At 41.7% G+C, this 24,393-nt stretch overlaps 1 protein-coding gene across 3 annotated transcripts in view; it reads left to right on the plus strand.

The window, feature by feature from the left end:
• The window catches only part of CNGA3 (cyclic nucleotide gated channel alpha 3), a 28,614-nt gene extending 8,625 nt beyond the window's left edge, over window positions 1–19,989 (plus strand). The window contains exons 2-9 of one of the 3 annotated variants that reach the window (XM_027899135.1): window positions 301–432; window positions 3,856–3,972; window positions 5,001–5,180; window positions 6,779–6,832; window positions 9,719–9,850; window positions 11,960–12,067; window positions 12,793–12,899; window positions 15,734–19,989. In XM_027899135.1, coding sequence (XP_027754936.1) covers window positions 332–432; window positions 3,856–3,972; window positions 5,001–5,180; window positions 6,779–6,832; window positions 9,719–9,850; window positions 11,960–12,067; window positions 12,793–12,899; window positions 15,734–17,142 — 2,208 coding nt within the window. In that variant the 5' untranslated portion in view covers window positions 301–331 and the 3' untranslated portion in view covers window positions 17,143–19,989. The remainder of the gene's footprint in view (window positions 1–300; window positions 433–3,855; window positions 3,973–5,000; window positions 5,181–6,778; window positions 6,833–9,718; window positions 9,851–11,959; window positions 12,068–12,792; window positions 12,900–15,733) is intronic. The other 2 variants (XM_027899133.1, XM_027899134.1) reach the window with 2 other exon arrangements.
• The last annotated feature ends 4,404 nt before the right edge of the window (window positions 19,990–24,393 follow it).

A 24,393-nucleotide genomic window follows, 5' to 3' on the forward strand; every position in this document is an offset into this window, starting at 1 on the left:
TGGATGGTAAGTATGACAGTGTAGGTATCCAGAAAGCCCAGAAACTAAAAAGAATAAGGTGTCTTGTAACCCTTTTTTCAGGTCATGATGAATCTTCTTTGTTACACTTTTACTAGCACTTTTTTTTTTTTCCTATCTACTGCAAGTAAATCAAGCAACGTGTCATATGTGTGTGTAAATATCACTATTATTCAAATGGTTGAAATTGCTTTTTGCTGTTCTACTGTTTTAATAAAGCACTCTTTTTAGCACTGAGCACATTTCTTTTGCAGTCTTCATGGTTTTTTTTCCCCATTTCAGCTGTTGTTTCGATGTTGATATGTAAAGCAAAATGGCAAAAATCAACACCCAGCAGTCCTACCCTGGTATGCACAGACTGTCTGTCAGAACTACTGACGAAGATATCGAAAGGATTGAAAATGGCTATATCAGGTAATACCTTCCTTTCAGCAGAGTCAAGAGGACAGATTGCTGCATCATTTGTGGAACTCCTCTAGCACCAGGAGTAGGAGCTAGAGCTGTGGGAATGTTGTGTCATGTTGTTGACCCTGTGCACTTAACTGACTTTAACAACATATATCCAAGTACTGAAGAGACAGACACAGGGAGCTTGTCATGGCTTGCAGTTTTGGAGTCGGAAGCTGTACTACTTCAGGAATAAAGCCCGTTTTCACATCACTGGGAATTATACTAACTCATTAAGGAGGAACTTCGTTCTGAAGTCACCACACAGATAGCAGTTCCTGTGCTCCTGACAGATTATGTGGGATTTGGTGAAAAAAAAGATCCTTTCAGCACCAGTGAAAAGCCTTGGGAAGTTTTTTTAAAAGTAGCCTCTGCAAATTGCCTAGTTCCTGTGATAGGGAACATTTGTAGTGTATAAAGAATATCAGATTTTTGTACTGGATTTTCAGAGTCTATCACTGTACAGAGGAAATGTAATAGTTCCTTTACAGTTGCCTTCCTGTTTTAATAGTTTTAAAGTGGATGTTTAAAATATGCCAGTGAGCTTGCATTTATGTTTTGCACAGTACCAGTCATTTCTCTAAACTGGGCAAACCCTGCTGGGCCTGCAGGAAGGTGTCTGATGATCCACAGCATCTGTACAGGCTGGAAAAAATGTTCTGCTTTTTTCTTGTTACGGTCAACCACCTCATCTATGTGGACCTTGTCAGACTGTTTCTGGCTGTTCAAACCTGTACCCAGACTGGAACATTCAAACTCCTGCTGGGCTGACAGGACTGCCTGCTTTATGAATATTTTTGAATTGCATGCCCCTAGTGCCCAGTATGGATGTGATTCCTGCCCTGTTTGAATTGGTCCTTTTTCCCTTTTTGCTTTGCTTACATGATACCTTCTGTCATGTGGGTGTACCTGCACTAGTGGAAATGGAGCTGCTTCTATTCTGCACAATATGTCTTGCTTGACTTATTTAGATTTGGAAGAGCCGTGTCCCTTTGTCTCTGTTTACAGTGATATCTCAGAGACAGGGAAAACACAGAAATAAGCATCTTCCTTTCTTTTTTTTTTTTTTTTGATGTCTTCTTTGCAGAGGATATTGGTGATTGGCAGCTCACAGAATGGAATTACTGGTGGGGATGTGAGAGTGGGGTTATAAACCTTTAACTGTAGGATTGAATCTCTTTGGTCACCTGCAGTTTCAGAGGCAATGTCTTGCTTTTGACAGATACAGGGACTGAAATATGAACTGCACTTATACCATCATGATGGTGGTCATAAAGAAGCACTCAAAGAATTTTGGTACAGGTATTTTAAGTTCAGTTTTGTTTTAGAATATGTCTGTACCAAAAGATAGGTTCCATCCAGAATTTTAGCCCTTCTCTTTTTGTAGCAAAATATACAACTACAGACATTGGGAAAAAAACACCAGGTTTTGTAGAGTAGCAAGTGTTTCTTCTTTGCTATTGCCTTCTTTCAGATCCTGTTGGATATAGCTCAGCAAAGCAACTAAACACATTACTTAGTTCTCATTAAAGTTAGTGGGTGTTAAATTTATGCTTAATGCTAAAGATGTGCTTAAGTGCTTTTCTGCTATGAAATGAGGCATTATCAAGAAAAAGAATTCACTGCAATAGTTAACAGAAAGCTGCTCCTAATCTTTAGGCTGTCATTCTTGTATATGCTGGAGTAAGTGATTCTTGTGCCCATATTTTTACTTTGTAGTATGTTATGAAGTTGGTTCATTTTGTTAAAACAAAAAATCAACAAAACAAAAAGTAACGAATGATTCTCCATTTTAAAAAATCCAGCCTCTGCAGGGGAACAGCTCAAATAGGAGAGGCAAGACATTAGCCTCTAAACACAGGTTGCCTGTCTAAAAGTTGGGATTCAGCTGTGCCCTGAAGACATCTGGATTTTGGTGCCTTTGTGTGAGAAGGTTCCTGCTGTCATGAGTGGGGATGTACTCAGTACTCCTAGTGAGCAGCACCTGGGAAACTGTTGAGCTTACCCTGGAGCTGAATAATTCTTCAGGCTCATTTGGCTCTTGATTATGAGAGAGGTATTAAGTTGACTAAAATAGGCACCTAATGCTATTTGAGATACCATAGGGTATTTGAAGCATTTAGATGGTGCTCGTGGATGTGAGGAGAGATCTGTGTGCTTGGGAGAGGTCTGATAAAGTATTTTGAAGTATTCCAAATGGTACTAGACTCCTATATTGAGGCAGCTGAATCAAGCCCTAAGATAATCAGTGACTGTAATGAGAACTTAGATACTTGTTAGGCACTGCCCTGCAGCAATATTAGAATTTATTGCTAAGATCACACAGAATGTGTATTTGTCTGTAAACAGGAATGGAAGTACTTAAAAATAGCCATGGTAGTGCAGTCTAAAAGACTGACTAGTCCAGCATCCTTTCGCCAGCAGGTCTGTAGGCATCTGCTATAGGAAATAGTAAAAAAGGTGGGCAAACGCTACTACATCCAGCTTAGGAGACTTCTTTGAGATGAATGCAGGCTCTGTGTATCTGGCAATCCATAATGAATTTCTGTTCCATGAGTTCATTATTTGTCCCCCAGAAGCCATGTTAACTTTGGCAGCCACAATATTCTCAGCACTGACAACATAAACTAGGTTATAAAAGTTTTCCAATACTAAACAGTGTCTACTGGTGTTTTGTAATTAGAAGAGAGGTAGAAAACAGTTAACAAGTTGAGAATCCTGGTACTGCTGGGATCTATTTTTAGCATTGTTCTTTGTGTAGAAATAATAAAACTTTAATTCTGTGTTTGTCAGTTTCTTAGCTGTGAGTGCACCCCACAAAACTGAGCTGCTAATTATCTTTTTGTGGGCATTGAAAGTGCTGTTGCCAGTTCTTACGAAGATACTGCAACTATCATTGTAGTCAGTATTTTCCTGGCAATACCGATGAACAGACTCATGTGAGAGTTCACATTTGCATTACAAAGGGGGGAAAAAGTGATCCTTTGGGGTCGTGGTAAAGTCTTGTAAAAGTAAATACTAAAGACCGAAAAACGCAGAGAAAATCCTAGGAGTACTGGAAAAAAAATTCAGAATGAACCCTCATAAAGTCCAGGTCCCAGTGAGGTATATTTCAAAACTTGTTTTTCTCAGATGCTAATGTTTTAAGTGCTAATAAATAGTCTCTTGCTCCTGAGCTTGCTGGAATGTATGGCAGAGCCTCCACTGACTTTAATTCACATTGGATGGCTCCAGAAAAGTAGGAACATAGGATTATCAAAAATATGCTATGTTACTAGGAAGAAGACAATTTGCTGCCCTGTTTCATGATGTAGTAGGTGGAAAGAACTTGTTGGGGTAAGTCTGGTGAAGGCTGTATGGAATTCTTAAAAAACAAAATTGCTTTTGCAGAACCCATTCACTGTGTGAGGATGCATCTTCAGAACTGCAGGGAGTCATTTCTGTGGAGGGAAGACATGTATCTGAATCCCAGACGAGCTCTTTCACAGGCAGGGGAGCAATGGCAAGGTAACATACTGACTAGTAGAACTTCCAGCATTAAATTTGATTTGTTGAAAGAGACCACTCACAATTTGGAGGCAAAGAAAGAAGAGCCAACGCTTTCCAAAGAAAATGGATGAAGTCCAGCTGAAGAAAGTCTAAAAGAAGTAGCAGAGGTTGCCTTTGACCTTGATTCTGAACTCATCACTTACCTATTGCTAGTAAAAATCTTAGAATCTGAGAGATGCTGAATAAGCCCACACAAATTTGTCAAATATAAACTATACTCAGTTTAAGCATAGTGTATTCCAAAGAGCAAAGAAAAAAACATTTATAAAACTAGGATAATTTAAGGAGTGTTGTTTACACTTAAGCCTGTTGTATGGTGGAAAATAAACTTGTATTTCCCTGGTTGTCAGGTGGCCACACCACCACGTGTAGATTACAAAGTGTGCAAGAAGTTGAGTTCAGATGAAAAACGTTTATATGTGTGTGTTTTGTGTAAGCATAAAGCACATGAATATATAAACTCATACTGAGAACTTCTTTTTTAATCTTTATTTATATTTTTCTTTACCCTTTCTCAGAATAGTTTGAACTACATGTGTGTCTAGCTACAGTTAGGTATGCTCTGAATATACAAGGAAGTTTCTGATGAAAACATAAATGCTTATCAATTTAAATATTATGGTATCATAACATGGCTCTTGAATGCAAATTCTCAAGGACCTGAAACAAGCGCATCTGATGGACTTCACTGAGTATCTCCCTTGGAGATGGAAAGGCCCTCATTGTCAAGAATATTCTGTTGCTCCTGCGATGCTGATACAGTGGTCTAGGAACTAATGTGTGAGATATTTTCCTGATCCACTGCAAAAGGTGATCTATGAAATTGTGGGAAGTGACCAGATTTACATCATTAGTCCACCAAGTTTAATTTCATGGCAGGTGGAGAAGTGGAGAAAAATCCTCCTGGGCTGCTGTTTGTGAGGATATTTTAAGGCATCTTACATTCTTGTCTGGTTCAGCCGGTTCTGTGTGTCTGTTCCATGCAGGCTGTCACAATTTGTCTTATCTGCAAGGTCATGGGCTGCAAGACATTTGCATCATGAAGACCAAAGGCCTGATTCTTTCCTGGAGCGTATCAGAGGGCCGGAGCTCGTAGAGGTGTCCAGTAGGCAAAGTAACATCCGCTCCTTTCTGGGTATCCATGAGCGGCTTGGGGCAGTAAACAGGTAAGATGTGGTTATACTTTAAATGAAGATGACTGAGGTTATGGTATTTTCTTGGTAATTAGGATCTAAGCTTTATTTTAAGAAGAGGCTAAGCTGCTTAACATGGGAAATGCTGCCTGGGAATCTTCATATAACTGAAGTATTCCAGCTTTCAGCAGACTTCCTCTTTCCCCCTCAAATGCACTGTGGCAAAGATCTTGAAGTAAAGGATTTTGATCATACTGCTTCAGGCAGAATGATTTCTCAGAACTGGAATTTTATCATAGGCAAGCTGTGCAACTTGATGTTGCTAAACTCATCTCTACTGAGGATGAATGTGATTTCTATTTCAAGAATCCAGAATGTTGCTATCTGTGGTTTTTGAGGACATTATTATTAATACACATTATCTGCAAGTACTAGGATACTTCAAACAAGCAGTTGTGCAAACATGTCATTGCTTTGTTATACCTCCTCAGGAGTTCATCTGCTAACATTGCAGAAGGCTTCTGATGCAGAAATGACAAAGTCTTTTGGCTGCTGACTTTGGTATTGAAGATGGGTTCAGTCTTACCTTAATATTTTTTCCGATAAAGCAACAGAGGCTTGCAAAAGAAAACCTAGTTTTTTGACTTATTATTAAGTTAAACTGGATTATTATTGTTTTCTAGACCTATTATCTAGTATTTTAAGTTTAACTCCAGCTAGAAGAGGCAAAAATGAAGTCCCAAAACAAAAGCTGACTTTCCGTTTGGCATTATCCTTTGAAGCAGAGACTCCCTTTTTTTTTTTTTTTCTCTCTTCATAGTTAAAGATTGTTAGGTAAGCAAGTAATGAGTCAATTTGTTTCGAAATCTCAGCTAGTCATTCATATTAAAGCAAAGATCTTTGAAGGGCTGTGCATGGTACAGGTTACCTTGATTTGTTGTGGTCCAGTACAGCCTTATTATCTTCACTTGATCTACTCCTTGGAAACTCAGCTCAAAAGCACATATTGAATCAGCCAGACTGTTGTCTGATTTCTCAGATGTCCAAATCAGTAGCAATTGATCAGTAGCAACTGCAGATTTGAAGTAATTAGAGAAGACAGCATTGATCCTGGGCCAACAGACCTCTACATAAGGCTATTCAAAATGAATTTGAGAGTATCCATCCTTGCCTTCTCAGTTTTACACTGATATAACAACTGATACAACAACTTCCAGTTGTTATATCCTGAAGGCTTAATTCTGCAGCAGTGGTAGGTATGCTCATTACTTTTCCACAAGCCTTGACAATGCATCTGTGAAGAAGAGCTGAAAGGATTGAAGAAAGCTTAAAATAGTGGTAAAGCGCTAAAAATAGTGAGGTGTATATTGCCATGCACTAATACACCTAAGAACAAGCTTCAGGCATCAGATGTGGTCACAAATGGGTATGTGAAGCACATGGTAAAAAGAAACTGGTGCCTGGAAGCAGTTATGCAAAGAGGCTTATCACAGCAGTCAAAGTTGACCTGCCTAATCTTATCAGTGCAAATGTGAGGAGTTAGCAAGTTAGCCTGTCATGTCTGTAAACACGTGCATGAAATACCAACAGTCTTTACACTCTTTAACATGTTTTATTTAACTTACTTGCAGTCACTGGCCTTTGGCCAGGTTTAATGTCAACTATAGCAACAACACCAATGAAGAGTAAGTACTGATAACTTCCAAACATCCTTCTGTACTACTGGCACCTTCTCTTTTTCCCTTTCCAGACTAGCAACATTGTAGTTACTGTAGTTACTCCTTAGCTCTCCTTAAGCCTTTTCTAGGAATATAGTTTTATTATAGAGAAAGGTCTAGTTTTCTTAGTATGAACAGCATTCTTTGTGTTCCCTGTGAACTTCTTTTCACCTGAAGTTACCACTTCCTCTCAAGGACTGAATTTGATCAAGAATTTAGTCCCTACCTCCTGTAGTTCAGCTGGCTGATTTTACTGCATCACCAATTGATTTATTAATTCTTCAGTTTTTAAACAAGATTCATGTATTAATTTTCTAATAGTGATTTTCCTCTTTTAACATACTAGTCCCTTTTTGCAAATCAGGTGCCCTAAAAATTTCAGGTTGTCAAATGAGAAGTAGATACTGGTCAGGGTAGGAAGAAAACGTGGTCATCCTTTTAAAGTGTGTTTCAGTTCAGCAAATATTGTTATTTTAGAGAGAGTGACAGGCACCATATTAAGGTTGGTATTTCAACAGAAACTCTGATGGAAGCTGTCCTTTTGAGTATGTTTTATATAATTGACAAGCTATTTCACAGTGTTACACCAAAGAGAAATTTATTGAACAATGTGAAGAGCTCCTGTAATTTAAAATCACCCAACACCAATGTTTTTTGCTTGTCTTTGTGCGCATACTTGAACAAGAGATCCTCCTGCTCCTAAAGCAACTTTTTGGTTTTGTTTGCATAACTTTTGTTAAAAAGGAACATCTGTGTGCAGTGAACAGTGACAGAAATGTGGAGCTTTTTATTTAGACTGATATAAAAGAAGTGCTATAAGCCTGCTAGATGGGGCCCAAAGCACTGCTTAGAATGGAAATACTTCTGTCTTTCTCTGTTTCTGACAATGACTCATGTACCTTGGGCAGAACTTTCATCCTTCCAATTTTTCATCATTTTTAAATGGATACAAGACTGTCTGTCTACCTGCCTGACAGTCTGAAACATGCTTGATTTTCAAAGTACTTGACAGGTGAGAAATGCAAATATCTGACTTATTCAAAGACTATGACAGTGTTTTTGTGGGGCTGATGAAGATGTTTTCCAAGTCTAAAACTACAGAAACACAGAATGGATGCTACTCTGTTGGGGTCAAAAATGGCAGACGCAAACAATTGTTTTATCAGTTACTGCATTCCAGTTTCCTCAGTGGCACTGATAAAGAAAAACAAATGAATGTATTTTTTAAGCTTTAGGTTTTTTATTATATTAAAGACCCAAGTGTGCCAGGTCTTGGAGAACTGTTGGGGATGCTTTCAAGTCTTTGATTATGGCCAACCTTTTCACTTTTTAAAAATAAAACATAAACATAGGAGAGAGCTGGAATGGTCAAAATATTCCCTCCAAAGTTCACCACCACCAAGACTTTTCAATTGATTCTCTATCTCAACCTACTTTTCCTTGCATAAAAAGATCCACAAATGTATAGCCCTGCCCTTTGAAAATTCTGTTTACTTGTAACTTTCGGTAAGAATGACAGGTATTTGGAGTCTTAGGGAGTTACATTAATGCTGATAACAGCAACTGTGAATTGCCTTTAAGATCAGACCCCATTTATAGTAATCTGCAGTTAAATCCTGACATGTTTTTTAAACAGGAAGGAGTTTTGGGGTCAGGTTTGAAAATGAAGCCATGAAGTCCAGGGCAGTCAATAAGCAGAGGAATAGATACTTGAGCAGCAGTTCCCACTGCTCTGTAGGAATCAGCCTTGGTAAATGAAAAGCTGTTTCTTTGATTTGAGATACGTGAATAAATAGAAGATCAGTCAAGCCAGATGTTCTTTTTTTCCCCCAGTTGTGTATAATTCCCTTGCAGTGTGTAATTTTGAAAGTTTGAGGGGTGTTGGTCAGCTTGGTAGATATTTCCCTGGATGTGGTGAAGTGTAGGATCTCAGCATTTTTTACCAAATGAGTCTGGGCTTTCCAAATTACACCGTGTTGCTCCATCACTGTGGAAATGTCTAAGGGTAAGAATTAGAACAGATACTCGTTGCTAATAGGTGAAAACTGCTACTATCTTAAAATTGGTGACTGTTGTCTTCTCCTTTGGAGTGCTTCTTTCTCCCTGTAATAAGCACTTTCCTAGACATGACTGCCGTTCACAGCCTAGACCTTTCTGGTCTGAGCAGTATGAGCAGATATGTGTGAGACATGGAGTATCTCACAGATATAGTAGATCTCTTTCTCTCACATGCAACTAAAATAGGTTGACTTAATCATGTTGACTATAAAGCATTTATGAAGTGACTACTATAGTTAAGTGAGACACACTTCTTTTCTCCACATTTGCTGATTTTGTTCAGATACTGTCCAGAATTCTTCTTCAAGGCAATTGTTAAAGCCAGAGGTAATTAATGAATTAATTATAGCTTTGCTGATTTTAAAGAACTGTGAGAGGAAATTCAGCATCTTTTTGTTTAATTACCTTTAAAGCTTCCGACAGTCACAGTGAGGTTTTGGCTATGCAAAGAATGTTGACAGTTTGTTAAGCCATTTTAAGTTTAGTTATCATTTGATAGATTTCTTTTTAAATGCCTGGGTTCTAAAGAATGAAACAAATTGAGAGCATTTACTTAAAATCATCCTGGTACACTGATGTCTGAAAAGGCAAGAAAGTGTAGGTTACTAATGCAGAGAATCAGCCAGCTGGTTACCTGATGTGAGAATGTGGTGCTGCCAAGGTGAGAGATCTCAGCTGGATCCCTGTCCTACTCTGTCTGGAGCCTAGTTTAGTTTCCTCTACCTCAGCATCCACCCTCTCCCTTGACTGCTTCAATATTGGTAATATTGCTAAGCCTTGCATTGTGTTGTACAGCAAAAAGGAAGAAAAGAAAGAGGTTAAAGAGGAGAAAAAAGAGGAAAAGAAAGAGGAAAAGAAAGAGGAAAAGAAAGAGGAAAAGAAAGAGGAAAAGAAAGATGACAAAAAAGATGATAAAAAAAAGGAAGAGTAAGTATAAACAATGAATATGTGCTTGTAACACACCTCCTTGCACTATGAAACATGGTATGGCATTTCATCATAACCTTTCACTATTATTGTTCTATAGACTGCAGAACGTTAGTCTGTCAACTCTTTAATACATTTTCAGCTTTGGAAAGGTTTCAGCTGCTTGGCACAGTTGTTACATCTTGAAGACCTGTCTTTAGACCTGTGTCACTTTCAGCTTCCTCTGTCAGTAAAAGGGAACTGAGCTACCTTTGGCCACTTTGATTTGAAGATCCCTTTTTTCTATAAGGACATTTTAGGACAGCAGCCTGCTTTGCAGAGCTGCACAGACTTCTCATTGTTCCAGAATGTCTGTAACGACTCAGAGCAGATGAACCAAAACTCTGGTTCATCTTACCAAAAATCTTACACATAGAAAATTAAAGATTTGCTAGTAAGTTCAGTTATTTCACTGACTAGTATATTTAATTACTCAATATGGTACAGTTGATGGCTAGTGGTCACTGAAGTTTGCTTCTATTTGTTAGGGGATGATGTATTTCTGCAACAAAATGAGATCATTTGAATGCTTTTGAAAGAAATAGATCCTGCTCTTGCTTTGTCGCCCTAAGCTGCCACAAACATAGTACAATTTAGTATTACCAGTTGTTAAAAGCAACAATGGCAGCAGATGAAAAGAGACTGCATTTGGGTGAACTTCACAGTTAAGGAGTATGTTACAGTAATGTACTGTAAATGTATATGTATGTATGTATATGGTGGCATATGCTATATAGTCACGGGAATCTGTAGTTAGGAATCATTTCCAAAAGGAATCTGCTTGATCTCAAGATCTTTACTTTCTCAGTAAATGCTTTGTTTGATTAGAAAGCTTTTGTTCTAAGAATTCTCTTTTGGCTTTGATTACTATGTGTAGTGAAAGCCTGAGCTTTGAAGTAGCCAAAAGCATTTTAAAACATTTTGGCAGAGAAAATTAATGTACACTAGAAGATTGTGTACTCCATCGTATAAACACCGTATTTCATGGTCACTAGTTTTGGGATGGTGATAATTTTTTTAGAAGAAATGGTTTAAAACCTGTAGTGAAGACAGTAAATACTTTTTGGATTAAAGCTGTTTCCTTTACTAATGTTGTCTGGACCTTCAGCTGGCAGCGATGATAATATCAGAAATACACACAAATATGAAATAAATATTAATTACTTTTTTAATAGGTTTACATTCTTGGAGATGAGGAAAAGTCACACAAATACATATTAGTGCATTGCCTGGTCACATATTGCCCACACTATTATACATTCACAGATCACACTTGGTACTGTTACTTGTTACTTTTACAGCTGTGGACCTCCCAATCCACTAATATGTATTTCCTCTGATTATGTGCCTAATTGCTGTCTATTCCATATCAACCTTTCTTGTGCTGGGGAAGGGCACTTCTGAGCATACTCTGTATGTGTCATTAGCCATGCTGTTCTTTTAATCTTTAAATTCCAGACCTGTATGCTTCCTTTAGCACCACTTCCTTGTTGTGAGGCCTGGGGAACCGGGACTGTGAATGTGTGAAATTTGCCTTAACATACTGAGACATGTTTCAGCCTTAGTCACACACACTGTGTTCATATGCACATAGAGATTCTGACTCATATAAGCATGTATTTGAATATATACTTGTTCAAATGTGTGCTTATATGGTTATTTCCATAATAGAATTTGCCAAAAATAAAAAAATGATCTGCAAAGGAAGGCTTTTTCCCTGGCAGTGGAACATAACCTTCTAACTGGAATGATAGTAAGAAACATTTAACAATTAACTTTTTTTCAGTAGGGGGCTTATACATAAAGGCTGTGGGTTTCAGCCTGGGTGATGTGAATGTCGGGGTTTTTCTTCCCACTCTCACTTAGTTTTTCCGAAGTCAAACAAAGAAATAGAACTTGTCAGATGGGATGAAGCTAATGCTTGGTATCTGATCTGGGCTGCCTGCATGGATACTTTCTCTTCTCAGGCAGCTATGAGTTTCTCATGAGATGAGCAGCCTCCAGAAGAGGGAGATCCAGCAGGTTGCTCTTTTACATTTCTAGTGTAAACCTGCATGTTTTCCTTTCCAGGCCAAAAAAAGAGGTCTTTGTGATAGATCCTTCAAGCAATTTGTACTACAACTGGCTGACCATAATTGCTGCGCCCGTGTTCTATAACTGGTGTATGCTGGTGTGCAGGTACGGATTTCAGTTAATAATAATTCCACCTTTCAATCATGTAAATCACCCCCTTATCTCCCTGCAGTATCTTTTGGGTGGTTTACCTAAAAGATTGACAGTTCATACACCCTTAGGGATATACGATATGCCTACCACTGGGAATAGATGGCCAGTGTTTCTTTTTTTTAACTTTTTGTCTAGAAACAGGTGGTTGTAACTTGCAATGAGCGTCCTCATGAGCACTGGTGTGGCCTTTGTGTGCCACCTGCTGGCTGGCGGCTGAGGCATGTCCTGGCCACTGCCAGGGATGAGGGCTTCTCATCTCACAGGAGAGAGCAGAAGGGAGGGGTGGGGGCAGTGGTGGGGGGTCTTGATATGATGCATCTCGAGAGATGAGAACAGCTTGTAACTCAAAAACAAATCTTGTATTTGGGAATTGTCTTAACGGAGATGTGCGGCCAACGAAACCTGATGCATTTTTAATTATAGGCGTATGTTTAATCCTCCATAAGTGCACTTGCGTGGCATGTACGCGTTTCAGTTTTATTCCTGACCTGAACACCTTTGAATTCTGAAAGATCATAGTGTCTGTTTAGTCATGGCTCTAGGCATGGAGATATGGTGCCCCTAATTTTTCAGTTCCAACAATGTGCACTAATGTGCTGCTAAGACACATACTGCAAATGCTCTATGTAGTTGCTGTAATTTTTTTCTTTTTTTGTTTTTAATCTTTGTTTCTTTAGAGCCTGCTTTGATGAGCTACAAATGGACCATATTAAAATGTGGCTGTTCTTGGATTATTGCTCTGATGTCATCTATTTTTTTGACATGTTTGTCAGATTCAGAACAGGTGAGTCTTTCTGGGATTTTAGGTGTTTTCAAATACTCTATGTGTATAAAGGCTGGAAACAGAAATTTCCTTGTGAGGTCTGACCAGCGTAATATCCTGTCTCTGGCAGACCCCAGCAGTGGAGGCTTTGGAAAGATGAAGTGTCTGATCAGTTTGGATTTTCTTTTAAGGCTGAACATTCCAACACTTGCTCTTCACTTGTCTGTGTCATGTCATGCTAAGTGGCTCTTTTCACCTTCCCATCCCTCGTTCTGTAATCCTGGCAGGCTGAGAAGATTTCATATTTGAGCATGCCCAGTTGATAGAGATTCTAGCCTTATAGGGATATCTGTTTTTAGCTAAATGAGGTCATAATATAGGCCTAAGCAAGGACATACAGTGATCCATAACATTAAATTGCTGGAGTATCTTTGATACACTTTGATGCTTCCACTCAGGCAGTGCCTGGGCACGCTAGGAGGGCAGCAGGGGGTGGGTGCTGTTCATGGTGTTGTTGTTGGAGCTGCTTACATGTGAATACAAGCTGTCATGGTAGCTGGTCTCAGGGCCAGAAAACATTTCCTGCCTTGTTCTATTGATTGGTACAGACAAAGCCTCAAAATGCCTTGAGAGGGTCCAAAACCACACTGATTATTAAAACGAGAGTCCTTTTAAATCTTTCATTTTAACATCTTATCTGTTTATCTATTTTTATTTGTTTATTTATTTATTTAAAACCATGCTGACAACTTGACACTAATTATGACTTGTGACAAGTTATAAACGTAATTATAAGATAGGGGCTAAAAATGCTGTCATGTGGGAAGCACACAATTCATGGCAAGCCACATTCTTAAACTTAGCAAGTACCTTGTTCAAAAAGAAAGTAAATTTCAGATACCAGCCTAAATCACAAGGCTGCTGTGTGTGGGGCAGGGGGAGGGGGGCTTCATCTTCTTTGAATAGTTAGAATGCCAAGTGTGCCAACTAAATTTACCTTCTGCAGTTATATCTGATATTGTAACAGGAAAGAATTGAGCAGAAATTGGGCATGTCCAGGCAATAAAAGTCATAAATTTCCATAGGCTGCCCTGATAATTATATGACAAAGCGTGGTTAGGTTGAATTTGCAGGCCTGGATTGGAACCACAGAATCGCAGCAGCGATCTCCTGAATACTTCAGTGCAGGTGTCTGCTGCAGTTTCATGCACTCCAATAAAGAATTCACTTCTTTTAGGTGCCAAAATCTTTCTCATAACAACCCCTCCTGGCTCTGCCTTTGCCTGCTACCTTTTCCTGTAAGTCTGCAAGGTCCATCTGCCTCGGGGACAGAGGTCCTGGAAGCCTTTGGGGAAGAGTCTGACTTCCTGCTACCTGAGGGCAGGGTCTGGCTTTGAACTGGGGTCTAGGTAGCTCCATGACTACTCTGATCAGCTTCCCCGTGGGGCATTTCTGTCTAGCTGCAGGGCCAGTTTCACTGTATTTCACCTGTTTGGTGACTGTGCACTGCGCAACAGAGAAGATTCATGACTCAGCAGCTGATTGTGTTTAGCACACCCTATGTTTTGATGTTTTCAAAGGGTTTTACTGTAAGACTTCAGTTCCGTGAGGGGACAAAAAGAGCTGAGAAGATTTATCTCCCTTCAGGTGGAAGGTGTTTTCAAAGTTATTTTTCATAATTTTGAGTCAGAAATTCATCTGCCTGACCAGCTTTTCTGTTTAGCTGCAAAACTGTTAATAAGGGCATATTTGACCAGCTTTTTCAGCAGTTTTCTGGGATGTAACACTTTCATGGCACAGGAAATACTTCCATTTGTAGGCGCCATCAGTTTGCAGATATCCAAAGCCAGATACACACCTGAGGCATCTCTACGGATACACCACACATTCCAGAAAAATAACTGTGCTGTGTAGGGCATGAAGAAATGAAGCTTGGTCTTCCTCAGCAGAGGCTTCCCCGAAAAAGCTGTAGATTGCTTATAGATTGCTAAGGGATTAGTAAAATGTGATAATCCCTCACGTACAGGGAATGTTTTGTTTCTTTCTCAGTGGACCTTTCCTCCTCAGTGGCCCAGTGGGCAGACAGCTGGATATCTCCAATTGCAGCAAGTATTTTGCAGTGCATAGGCTGTTCCTTGCAGAACATTGTCAATGCCTTGAGCTTACAGAGGTACCAGAGAGCACTGTGGCTGTACTGTCTGCAGTAAAGGTCTCTAGCTAAGTTTATATCTCCTTGTAATCTTTTTAAATCCAGTATTTTCAAAGTCATTTGAATGAGTATCGATGTGCAAAATTCTAGCTCTCTCACTAGAAACACTAAAAACAAACCAAGGAAAGTCCTGTCAGTTTTGCATTGGACACCAGAGGAAAAGCATGGCTCAGGGGGTGGGTAACTGGGTATCTATATTGTTTGGAAAAAAGTTTCCAAAAACCCATTATACCTATTTAGTATTTATTTAAAAATATCTCTCTCTGACTTTACACACAATTCCTTAACACTTGCTTAACTTTAATTATGACTCATGCCAATGATTCATAAAAAATGAGACATATGAATCTCCCCTCTCCTTTTGCAAAGATACTTAGAGGATAAAAATACAGCTGTCCCAGAATAGAGTGGAAAACTTCAGGGAGCACTGTGGTAATAATAGAGTCATTGTCCTTAATCATTATATATCAGCTTTGAAACTTGACTGAAATATTTAAATTTTCAATTAAATGACATAATATATGAATGTCTGTATACATAACAGTAAAAATTTTAATGTTCTCAGCTATCTGAAATGTAAGTCACTCAGTACTGTTGACGGTATTGTTATTCTAACATGTAAAATCTGTATTTTTGTTCTCCGAAGGCTTCCTTGAACAAGGCTTGCTAGTTAAGGATGAAAAGAAACTACGAGAACATTATACCAAAACGTTGCAGTTCAAACTGGACATTCTGTCTCTTGTGCCGACAGACCTGGCTTATTTGAAGCTTGGTTTGAACTACCCTGAACTACGATTTAACCGCTTGCTGAGGATCGCTCGGCTGTTTGAGTTTTTTGACCGTACTGAAACCAGGACAAATTATCCAAACATGTTTCGTATTGGAAATCTTGTGTTATACATCCTTATCATCATCCACTGGAATGCGTGTATATACTTTGCAATTTCGAAGGTCATCGGATTTGGAACCGACACGTGGGTCTATCCCAACGTTTCCATCCCAGAGTACGGGCGTCTCTCTAGGAAGTACATTTACAGCCTGTACTGGTCGACGCTCACGCTGACGACCATCGGAGAAACACCTCCCCCGGTGAAAGACGAAGAGTATCTCTTTGTGGTCATTGACTTCCTGGTGGGTGTGCTGATCTTTGCTACCATTGTTGGTAATGTCGGCTCCATGATTTCTAACATGAATGCTAGCAGGGCTGAGTTCCAGGCCAAAGTGGATTCCATTAAGCAGTACATGCAATTCCGGAAAGTGACTAAGGATTTGGAGGCCAGGGTTATTAAGTGGTTTGATTACCTCTGGACCAACAAGAAAACAGTGGATGAGAAGGAAGTTCTCAAAAATCTGCCTGACAAGTTGAAGGCTGAAATTGCCATCAATGTCCATTTGGACACGCTAAAGAAAGTGCGTATATTTCAGGATTGTGAAGCTGGACTTCTCATTGAGCTGGTACTGAAACTGAAACCTACGGTCTTCAGTCCTGGGGACTACATTTGTAAAAAGGGAGATATTGGAAGAGAAATGTACATTATTAAAGAGGGAAAATTGGCTGTGGTGGCAGATGATGGCATAACCCAATTTGTAGTCCTAAGCGATGGCAGCTACTTTGGTGAAATCAGCATCCTAAACATCAAAGGTAGCAAATCAGGCAATAGGAGGACAGCCAACATAAGGAGTATTGGTTATTCTGATTTGTTCTGCTTGTCTAAAGATGATTTAATGGAAGCCCTCACAGAGTATCCAGAAGCCAAAAAGGCTCTGGAAGAGAAAGGGCGTCAAATTCTGATGAAAGACAATTTAATAGATGAGGAGGCAGCAAAAGCAGGAGCTGATCCAAAAGACTTGGAAGAAAAAATAGAAAGACTTGAAACAGCACTGGATACGCTGCAGAATAGGTTTGCGAGGCTTATGGCAGAATACACTTCATCTCAACAAAAGGTGAAACAGAGACTTGCCAGAGTAGAAACCCGAGTGAAAAAATATGGTAGTGGCACCTTATCAATCGCAGAAGGAGAGGCTGAAAAACCTGCGGAGGAGAAAAAGCAGTAATGAAGCATTTATATTTCCTCATTTATTGGAGAAAGTTGAAGCACTGAAAGCCATAAATGTATGTAAATATGTGTGTGCATACATAGACAAGATTATTTTTATATGAACTCAAGAGAATGGTTTTTAGCACTTTTAACTGAAGCAGTATTTCCTTGTAAATAGAACATTGTCACTGTCTTCTTAGGGGGAGATTTGGACTGGCATTTGGGTACTTTTTTGTACTGGGAGTGGGTTTCTTACAAGTCACGCTCAGAATGTCTGTTTAGTTTGGTACCTGTAGGTCTTGACACACTGTCTCTTCCCATGCTTTGTGCGTTAAGAAGGCGTTGCACTTGAAATACAAGGGACTGGGTTTTTTCTTTTTAAGGGCTTAAAAATATTTATAGGGTACCTGCTGTACTTTGCTACCTTAGTAGCTGATTAAACGCATGGACAGAACCCGGGTTTCTCAGAATCTTTGTTCTTTCACAGTGTAGAGACTGCGCAAACAGTCGTATGACAGCAAAGCAGCATCACTTATCTGGGCACTGCAGTGCAGCCCTGCACGGGTGCGACATAGCCACCGATCTGGATGCGTTAGTTGCATTCTTTCTGATGAGCTGGGCTCTGCACAAAGGACCATGCTGAGAGTAGCAGTGCTTATTCATGTACTTTCTGGCATGGTCTGTAACAGCCTTTGCTGCTCTGCAAGTGCTTCACTAGGGGACAGTGTGAGATCTCCCCTTTTGTTTTTCTTAGCACAGTCCCATCCCCCCAGGTAAAACCCTCACTTGGAAGGGAGTCCCCAAAAGCTCACTGGTGGAAGGCAGCTGGGGCAGTACGGCTTCACCAAACCTGGGAAGAGAAAAGAGGGCCCTGGCGTATGCAGTTCCTGTACTGGGGATGTTGAGTGAATTCCCTGTCAGCAAGTGGGCAGTCCTAGGGGGAGGCTACAGAGAAACTGTGTGGGCTGGCAGGGCAGGCTGTCCCGGCCTGCCAGCAAGCTTTCTCCCACAACAGGGTTTCTGGGAGGCAGGGAATAAGCCCCATGTTGCAAAGTCATTCCAGTCACTAGGCCTATGTCTTCTTCCTTTTTCTTTCTTCTAAGAACAGGTGCCTACTCCACCTCTCTTTCCTATTTACTGCCATCCTTTCTCCAAAGTAGTTGTCACACTACTATGTTTCTGCTAGTTAGGGAGAATGCAGGCCACAGTTTGCTGAGGTTGTGCTGGTTGATTTTCTGCTTGCTGCAGAGTAGTTGTCTGGCTCTGAGTTGAATACACATCTGGTCCACTCAGCCTGTTGTGATATTCAGGTCTGCACTGAGGTTTCTTGCTCCGTCACATTGCAACCTTAGGATTTGCATATTGCACACCCCTCTTAGCTTTCTCCACCCTGCTGCTCCCAGTTCCTTTCCAGGCCTCTCTCCCTCCTATTGAGGGGATTTTTTTAGTATTCTCCTGCTGGGAAGATAATAGCTTTCATTTTTTGCTCTACAATGTTTTTCTGTCATGTAACTTTCCCTACGTTACTTTTATCCTCCCTTACCTCGCTGGTGTTTGAAAAGTTTGGAGTAGCACAGCACCCACGGCAGAGGAGCTGGATTCTCCAGTGGCATTAGGTATTACCATGGGCACTGCTCTGACTTTTCAGTTGTCCCCAGTCCTGACTGAGGAGCCCTAACAGCATGTGGGATTGATGGCCTGTGGGAAAATTGGTGAGAAATCCACTGAGGGTGGTTTAACTGCATGGTAGTGGAATAAAAAGAGGTGTTTTTGCTAAACTGAATACAACTGCTCAGAGTAAGCACTCGTCTCTGGGCAAGCAGCTGTCCCCCTTCTGTTGACACTTTTGAGCCTATTGAGACAAATCTGTCAGTGACTAAGGAACAGGGCTTTGCCAGCAACACTGGCAAAGGTAGTAGATGCCCACATGTGCCCCATGTCTAAACTCCTGTTATCATTCGCCTAGAAGACAACTACACTTTGGTATCTACTTCAGATTGGTCTTAACCTCTATTACAAAAATTTCCACTGACTGCAACAAGTGGTTTGGAAAGTAGCTGAGACCTGTATGTAATCAGTGGCAATGGGGAGTATTGGTGTGTCAGCTGAATCTTGTCCTTACATTCTTTAAGGGTTTGAGACCAGCGGGGAGTTCAAGAGAGGCTGCTTTTGGCAGGGTCTGGTGCCCTTGCTGCCCCCGAGGAAGGCAGGGCTGAGATGCAGGTGGGTGTGGGCTGGTGGCAGTGGACCATTGCAAGCACAAATGGGGCAGTCACAGGGTGCTGCACCTGCAACCTTCACCTCCTAAGAGAGGCAGGTACTGCACTCACCCGTGGCTGATGTTCACTGCTGTGTAACTCCTACACCACCTCTGGTAGGCATTTTGTACTTATTGACATATTCTACATCAGTCATCATCCTCTGTAAATATCTATCTACCCAACATAGTACAGCTGTTCCAGCCCAATAAGTATATACAAGTAAAACTGCTTAAAGTACTATTTATACCTGTTTAAAAACCTTACAAACACAAGACTGTTTCTTTACCCGATGGATCAGAAGAGCCTAATCTACCAGTTAAATACATCTTTGCTATTCCCTTTCCATGCCTCTTGGTTTGGTTTTCATATGCCAGAAAAATAACATTTTGATGCTACTGGTTTCAGCCACTTTGAAACATAGAGCTTCTGGCATGACGACATCACATCCTTTGACATCTTTCATCTCTGTAAGATGTTTTTTCCCCTTCTTTAATGTGGCTACAGCATGTACATTAAAATATTTTGAGTAATGTTCAAGCAACTCTGTGTTTTCTCTTACCTATATCACTCCAAGATTTTAGTATTTCACAACAGACTTTGATCATTTCAGAGTTACACAGCTTGTAAAATCATTAGCTGGAACAGAGATCTGAAGTGACAGAAAGCCAAGTGGGAATGGTGTTCTCCCCTCACTGCAGGGCAGCTGGCGCACAGCTTTGGTCTGGTGCCCAGTTTTGACACCATCACTGTGTTTGCAGATACCACTCAGGCACACGAACCCAACCGCCACCCCACTGCCCTAGGGCTGCCGGGTCCGTGAGGCACGACAGGCTCTTCGTGCCGCTGCCACCTGTCTCCTGTCCTCCCCTTCCCCAGCTCCATGCAGGGCAGCACAGCAGGGACAGTGCTTTGCTGAGTAGAAATAAGTGTTGGCAGCTTTCTGCTCCTTGCACACACATCACCTACCAAAAATCACCTGCCAGGGCTGGGCTGGGCCTTCAACCCCACCACAAGAGAAAGCAAGGAACGGGACAGCGCTTACAGAGAGCTTGAATATAGGCCCCAAAACTACAAGTGGGGTTAACGGCCACAGCGTTCCCTGTACATGGGCCAATTGGGGCATATTGCTGCTCCCAACTGCCTGTGCTGAGCAGAACACCAAAGAGCAAAGGAGATGTTTAAACTTCTGCTCCGTGTGCAAAAGGAGAGTAAAGGTGGGGGAGCGGCACACCATGCTCCAACTGCTCCTCAGAGCTAACTTTTCCAAGGACAAGACCTCCAGTTATGGACCCTGTGCCCTGACAGCAAACAATTCAAGTCTTGCTGCTCTCGGAAATGCTCTCAAATCCGTTTACCCTCATCCACTACTATTATTTACTTTACAGTTTTTACAGTGGAAAACTACTCTGGAAAACTTGATGAACTGGACAGCAGAAGGGGCAGTGACAGCAAAACAGCTCCTGTATTTGTACAGCTGAGGGTTGAGGTTAGCTTGACTGTGCAGCTCTGTCTTCAGGAACAGCCCAGGGAAAGTACAACCCTGCTTTTAATTATTTTCTATTAGGCATCTGCTTTACAGTTTTATTCCTGCCAAATATTTATTAACCTACAAGAGGGCTCTGCTTTACATTAAGAAACAAACTGCTCATTTTCCTTTCCCCCACAAAAGCGTCAGTGCTTACTCTGAGCTGGTCCGTATGTTGCTGGCTTGGAAAACACATTCCTGGCTGTATCACTGCTGAGACCAAGGATGAGACAGAGGTTCACAGGCCAAACCAGTCCAGGTTGTTCAGTGATATAACACAGTCAGGCGGACTAAAGGAGAGCTGCTCTTCACCCTAAAGATTTGCAAGATGACAGCATTTGCTCTTGGCTTCAAAGGCCCCCAGCTCTTCTATTAATGTTCCCAACCTGGAACAAACAGAAGGACTCAAATCCCTGTTTATGTAATTCAGCATTTGTAAAAACCCTGTGTGTATCCCCGAGAGCAGAATGATTTATGCACTAAATGGATCTGGAAACTGTTCAGGCAGTCTAAGCCCAGGATTTCAGCTGTGGCAGCTTTCCTGAGAGAAGCCATCAATCCTGGACTTTCCCTCACCCTCAGCCCCATTCACAGTCCAGAGCAGGTGGAGAATGGTACCTGGGAAGTCCTTACAAGGACGATGGGGAAGCCTTGCTCTCTTACACTCTGCCTTGGGTGGATGGGGAGGAAAACACGCACAAGCCCTGAGGAACAAGCTTTGGGGCTAAAAATGGTCAGGCCTTTTGTTTCTGAAATTCAGATTTTGCAACCATTTCCAGTCCCCAGATCAATGTTTGAGGCCTGCTGCTGCCAACTGCCCTTGCAGGTTCACTGTGGAAATACAGTTCTGCTGTTTCGTGTTTGCAATCCTTGCCATTCCATACCCTAGGAATGGAGTGATGAGGAAAGACTTGCATTATTTAAGCAATTATTTAAGGATGAACACAAACATCAGCTTTACTGCAGACACACCAGCAATTCTCACACAGATTTCCTTTATCAGCTCTACTGATTCTGCTGGGTTCCTGCAGGGAGAGCACAGGTGGCGGTGCTAATGGCTCGACTTCCACAGGCTGTCTTCCCAAGAGGCTGAGGAGGACACTGTCCAGCTCTAACAGAGACCTGTCTTACTAATACAGGTAAATCAGGGGTAGGTTACTGACACCAGAAATGCAGACACGTGAAAGGAATTATTAACAGCTGCTATTCCATTTTTCTTTCCTTAGCATTTGTGGTGGCTGGTACCATCCTTTCTGTTACAGGCAACTGAAGAACATGGAAAATCAGAAAGCACAGCTGATGGGCAGCTTGATGAATAGCTACTAATTTCTCAGCTTTTTGCCTATTTTACTATGTAATTTCTTAATTTTCCTGACAAGACAAAAAAACTCCCAAACCATTTTGTTCTTATTGCTGACAGTTATTCCCCCCATTCCTCTGGAAGGGGAGCCACCCCACAGCAGTCATGATACCTGAGCAGCTCATCCAGGAGTAGAGCATGGCAAGAACCTGTGGGCACTACCTGCCTGTCCAGAGGAGACAGAGAAGCACAAAAGGATTTTATTTTGGCAGAGCCTGTCTCCAAATCAAACCAACTGTGCTGTAAAGATCTATTCTTTTTGGGAGAACAGATTGGCAGTTCCTCACTGAAGTATTTTACTTGCAAAATAGGGTAGATAATTCACCCAACTTGCTTCAGTGGGATTCCCACTGTTTTCAAATTAGTTGCAGATTTAGTCTGTTCAGCAAGTCCTCAGGGCTGCTTGTTCACAAATACTAGTCCAATGTGTGGCACAGGGAAGCCTCCCTTACAGCAGCAACTTTGGGCACTCTGGGTGAAGGAAATGATCCAGAGGTGGGATTTGTAACAGTTCTGACTAGTGAAAAGCCAACGCCCCATCTCCTTGCAACAGCACAGCTGCCTCTGACCACACTTGCATGAAGGCTAGCAAGAAAGCTTACGTCTAGCAACACAGAGCTGCAGAGCTTTTCTAGGAAATCACCCTTCCAAACACATCAGTTGCCACCACAGCTGATTTATCCTGTCAGCCACAGCCAGGCTTCTCCATGCCTGGTTCAGAATCAAGTGCTGACAGTACAGATGAGGCTCACAGTTACCAGGCAGACTGACAGAGGAGCTGCCCCAACGAGAAGAGTTTCAGTTCAGCATTTCAATGCTGACTGTTTCACCTGCTGTAACCCAACTGCAGCCAAAGGTGGAGGGGTGGGATGAGGGAGGAGTAAAAGAGCCAGGCAGCACCTCGGGGCAGCTGTGGCAGTTCAGAACCGCAGCCAAGAGCAGGGGTGACAGACGTGCTGGGCAATGGAGAAGCACCAAGCAGCTCAGCTTACTGCCACCGGGGAAGAAAGGCTGTTACAGAGGAGATGCTCTAATCTGCAGCCCAAGAAAGCAGACAGGGAAGCCCCTTCTTATCAACCAGTTTTCTGATTTACACTTTAAGTTTGGTGGCCAGAAGGGGTCCAGGCCAGACTGATGAGTGACAGGGACAATTCCCCTGGAGCGGCTCCCCCTCTCCAGCTACCGCCAGAGCCAAGGACAGACGTGCAGCGCAGCAGGGCTACCTACTCCATACAGGTTTTAGTCCTACACAGCTTCACTATCACCTCGACAGGGGGAAGGGAAAATTGCAGAGCAAACTCAGGAGATGATGAGATCAACTGACATTGCCATCAGCCCCCAGGAAACTCAAGAGGCCACAACCAACTTTGGGATGGGAGATTCCCAAAGGAAAGGTGAAAAACAGCAGAGTATGGCTGCTGGAGGCTCTCATCTTACAGATTCTATGAAGAAACTGCTGAAAGAGTTCTGTTTTACCACCTACAGCTCTGCAGCAGCAACACTTGGAGGCAGCAGGCAAACGACTGCTGCCATTTCAGCACCACCAGCTGCCCCCATTGCCACTGCTGGTCTGCAGCAGGATGTGGCAGCCAAGAGCGCTGGCTCCTGGCCACCCCCTGTCCTGCAGGAGAAGCCAAGAGCACAAAAAAGAAAGAAGGGACTAAGTACATCTTCTTAAGGTGGTAACAGCTGCAGTGGGTGGTCCCAGAAACAGAATCCCAAATCCAGGAAACCTTTCCCAAGGCTGAGACACTGAGCAGGCCTCTCTTCTCCAAAGCCAAAGCCAGCAAGGAAACTGGCTTGGATGACAAAACTGCTTGTCCGAAAAGTTGCAGGTCTGGAGCAGGATTGCTTCAAAGGCCCAAGGATGCTGTCTGGAACAACTCTGGTGCAGAAGCAATGCTCTCACCCGGCTGTTTGCTGGTTGTTCTAACTGGGGCAAGAAGCAGAGCCTGGTGGCTGCAGCCCCAAAGCAGTCACACAAGAATTTTGTTAGAAAGGATATCTTCCTGTGGATTTTAGTTTGGGAATAGGAGACCCTCCAAAGAGAGATTCCAGGTGTAAAGAATTAGCACAAGAGCAACCCTTATCAGATGCTCTTAAAGAAGTAAGTCTGTGCTG

This window comes from Empidonax traillii, unplaced genomic scaffold (assembly GCF_003031625.1).
Source record: "Empidonax traillii isolate 1590-97213 ecotype Southwest subspecies unplaced genomic scaffold, ASM303162v1 scaffold645:size365152, whole genome shotgun sequence".
Taxonomy (NCBI): Eukaryota; Metazoa; Chordata; class Aves; order Passeriformes; family Tyrannidae; genus Empidonax; species Empidonax traillii.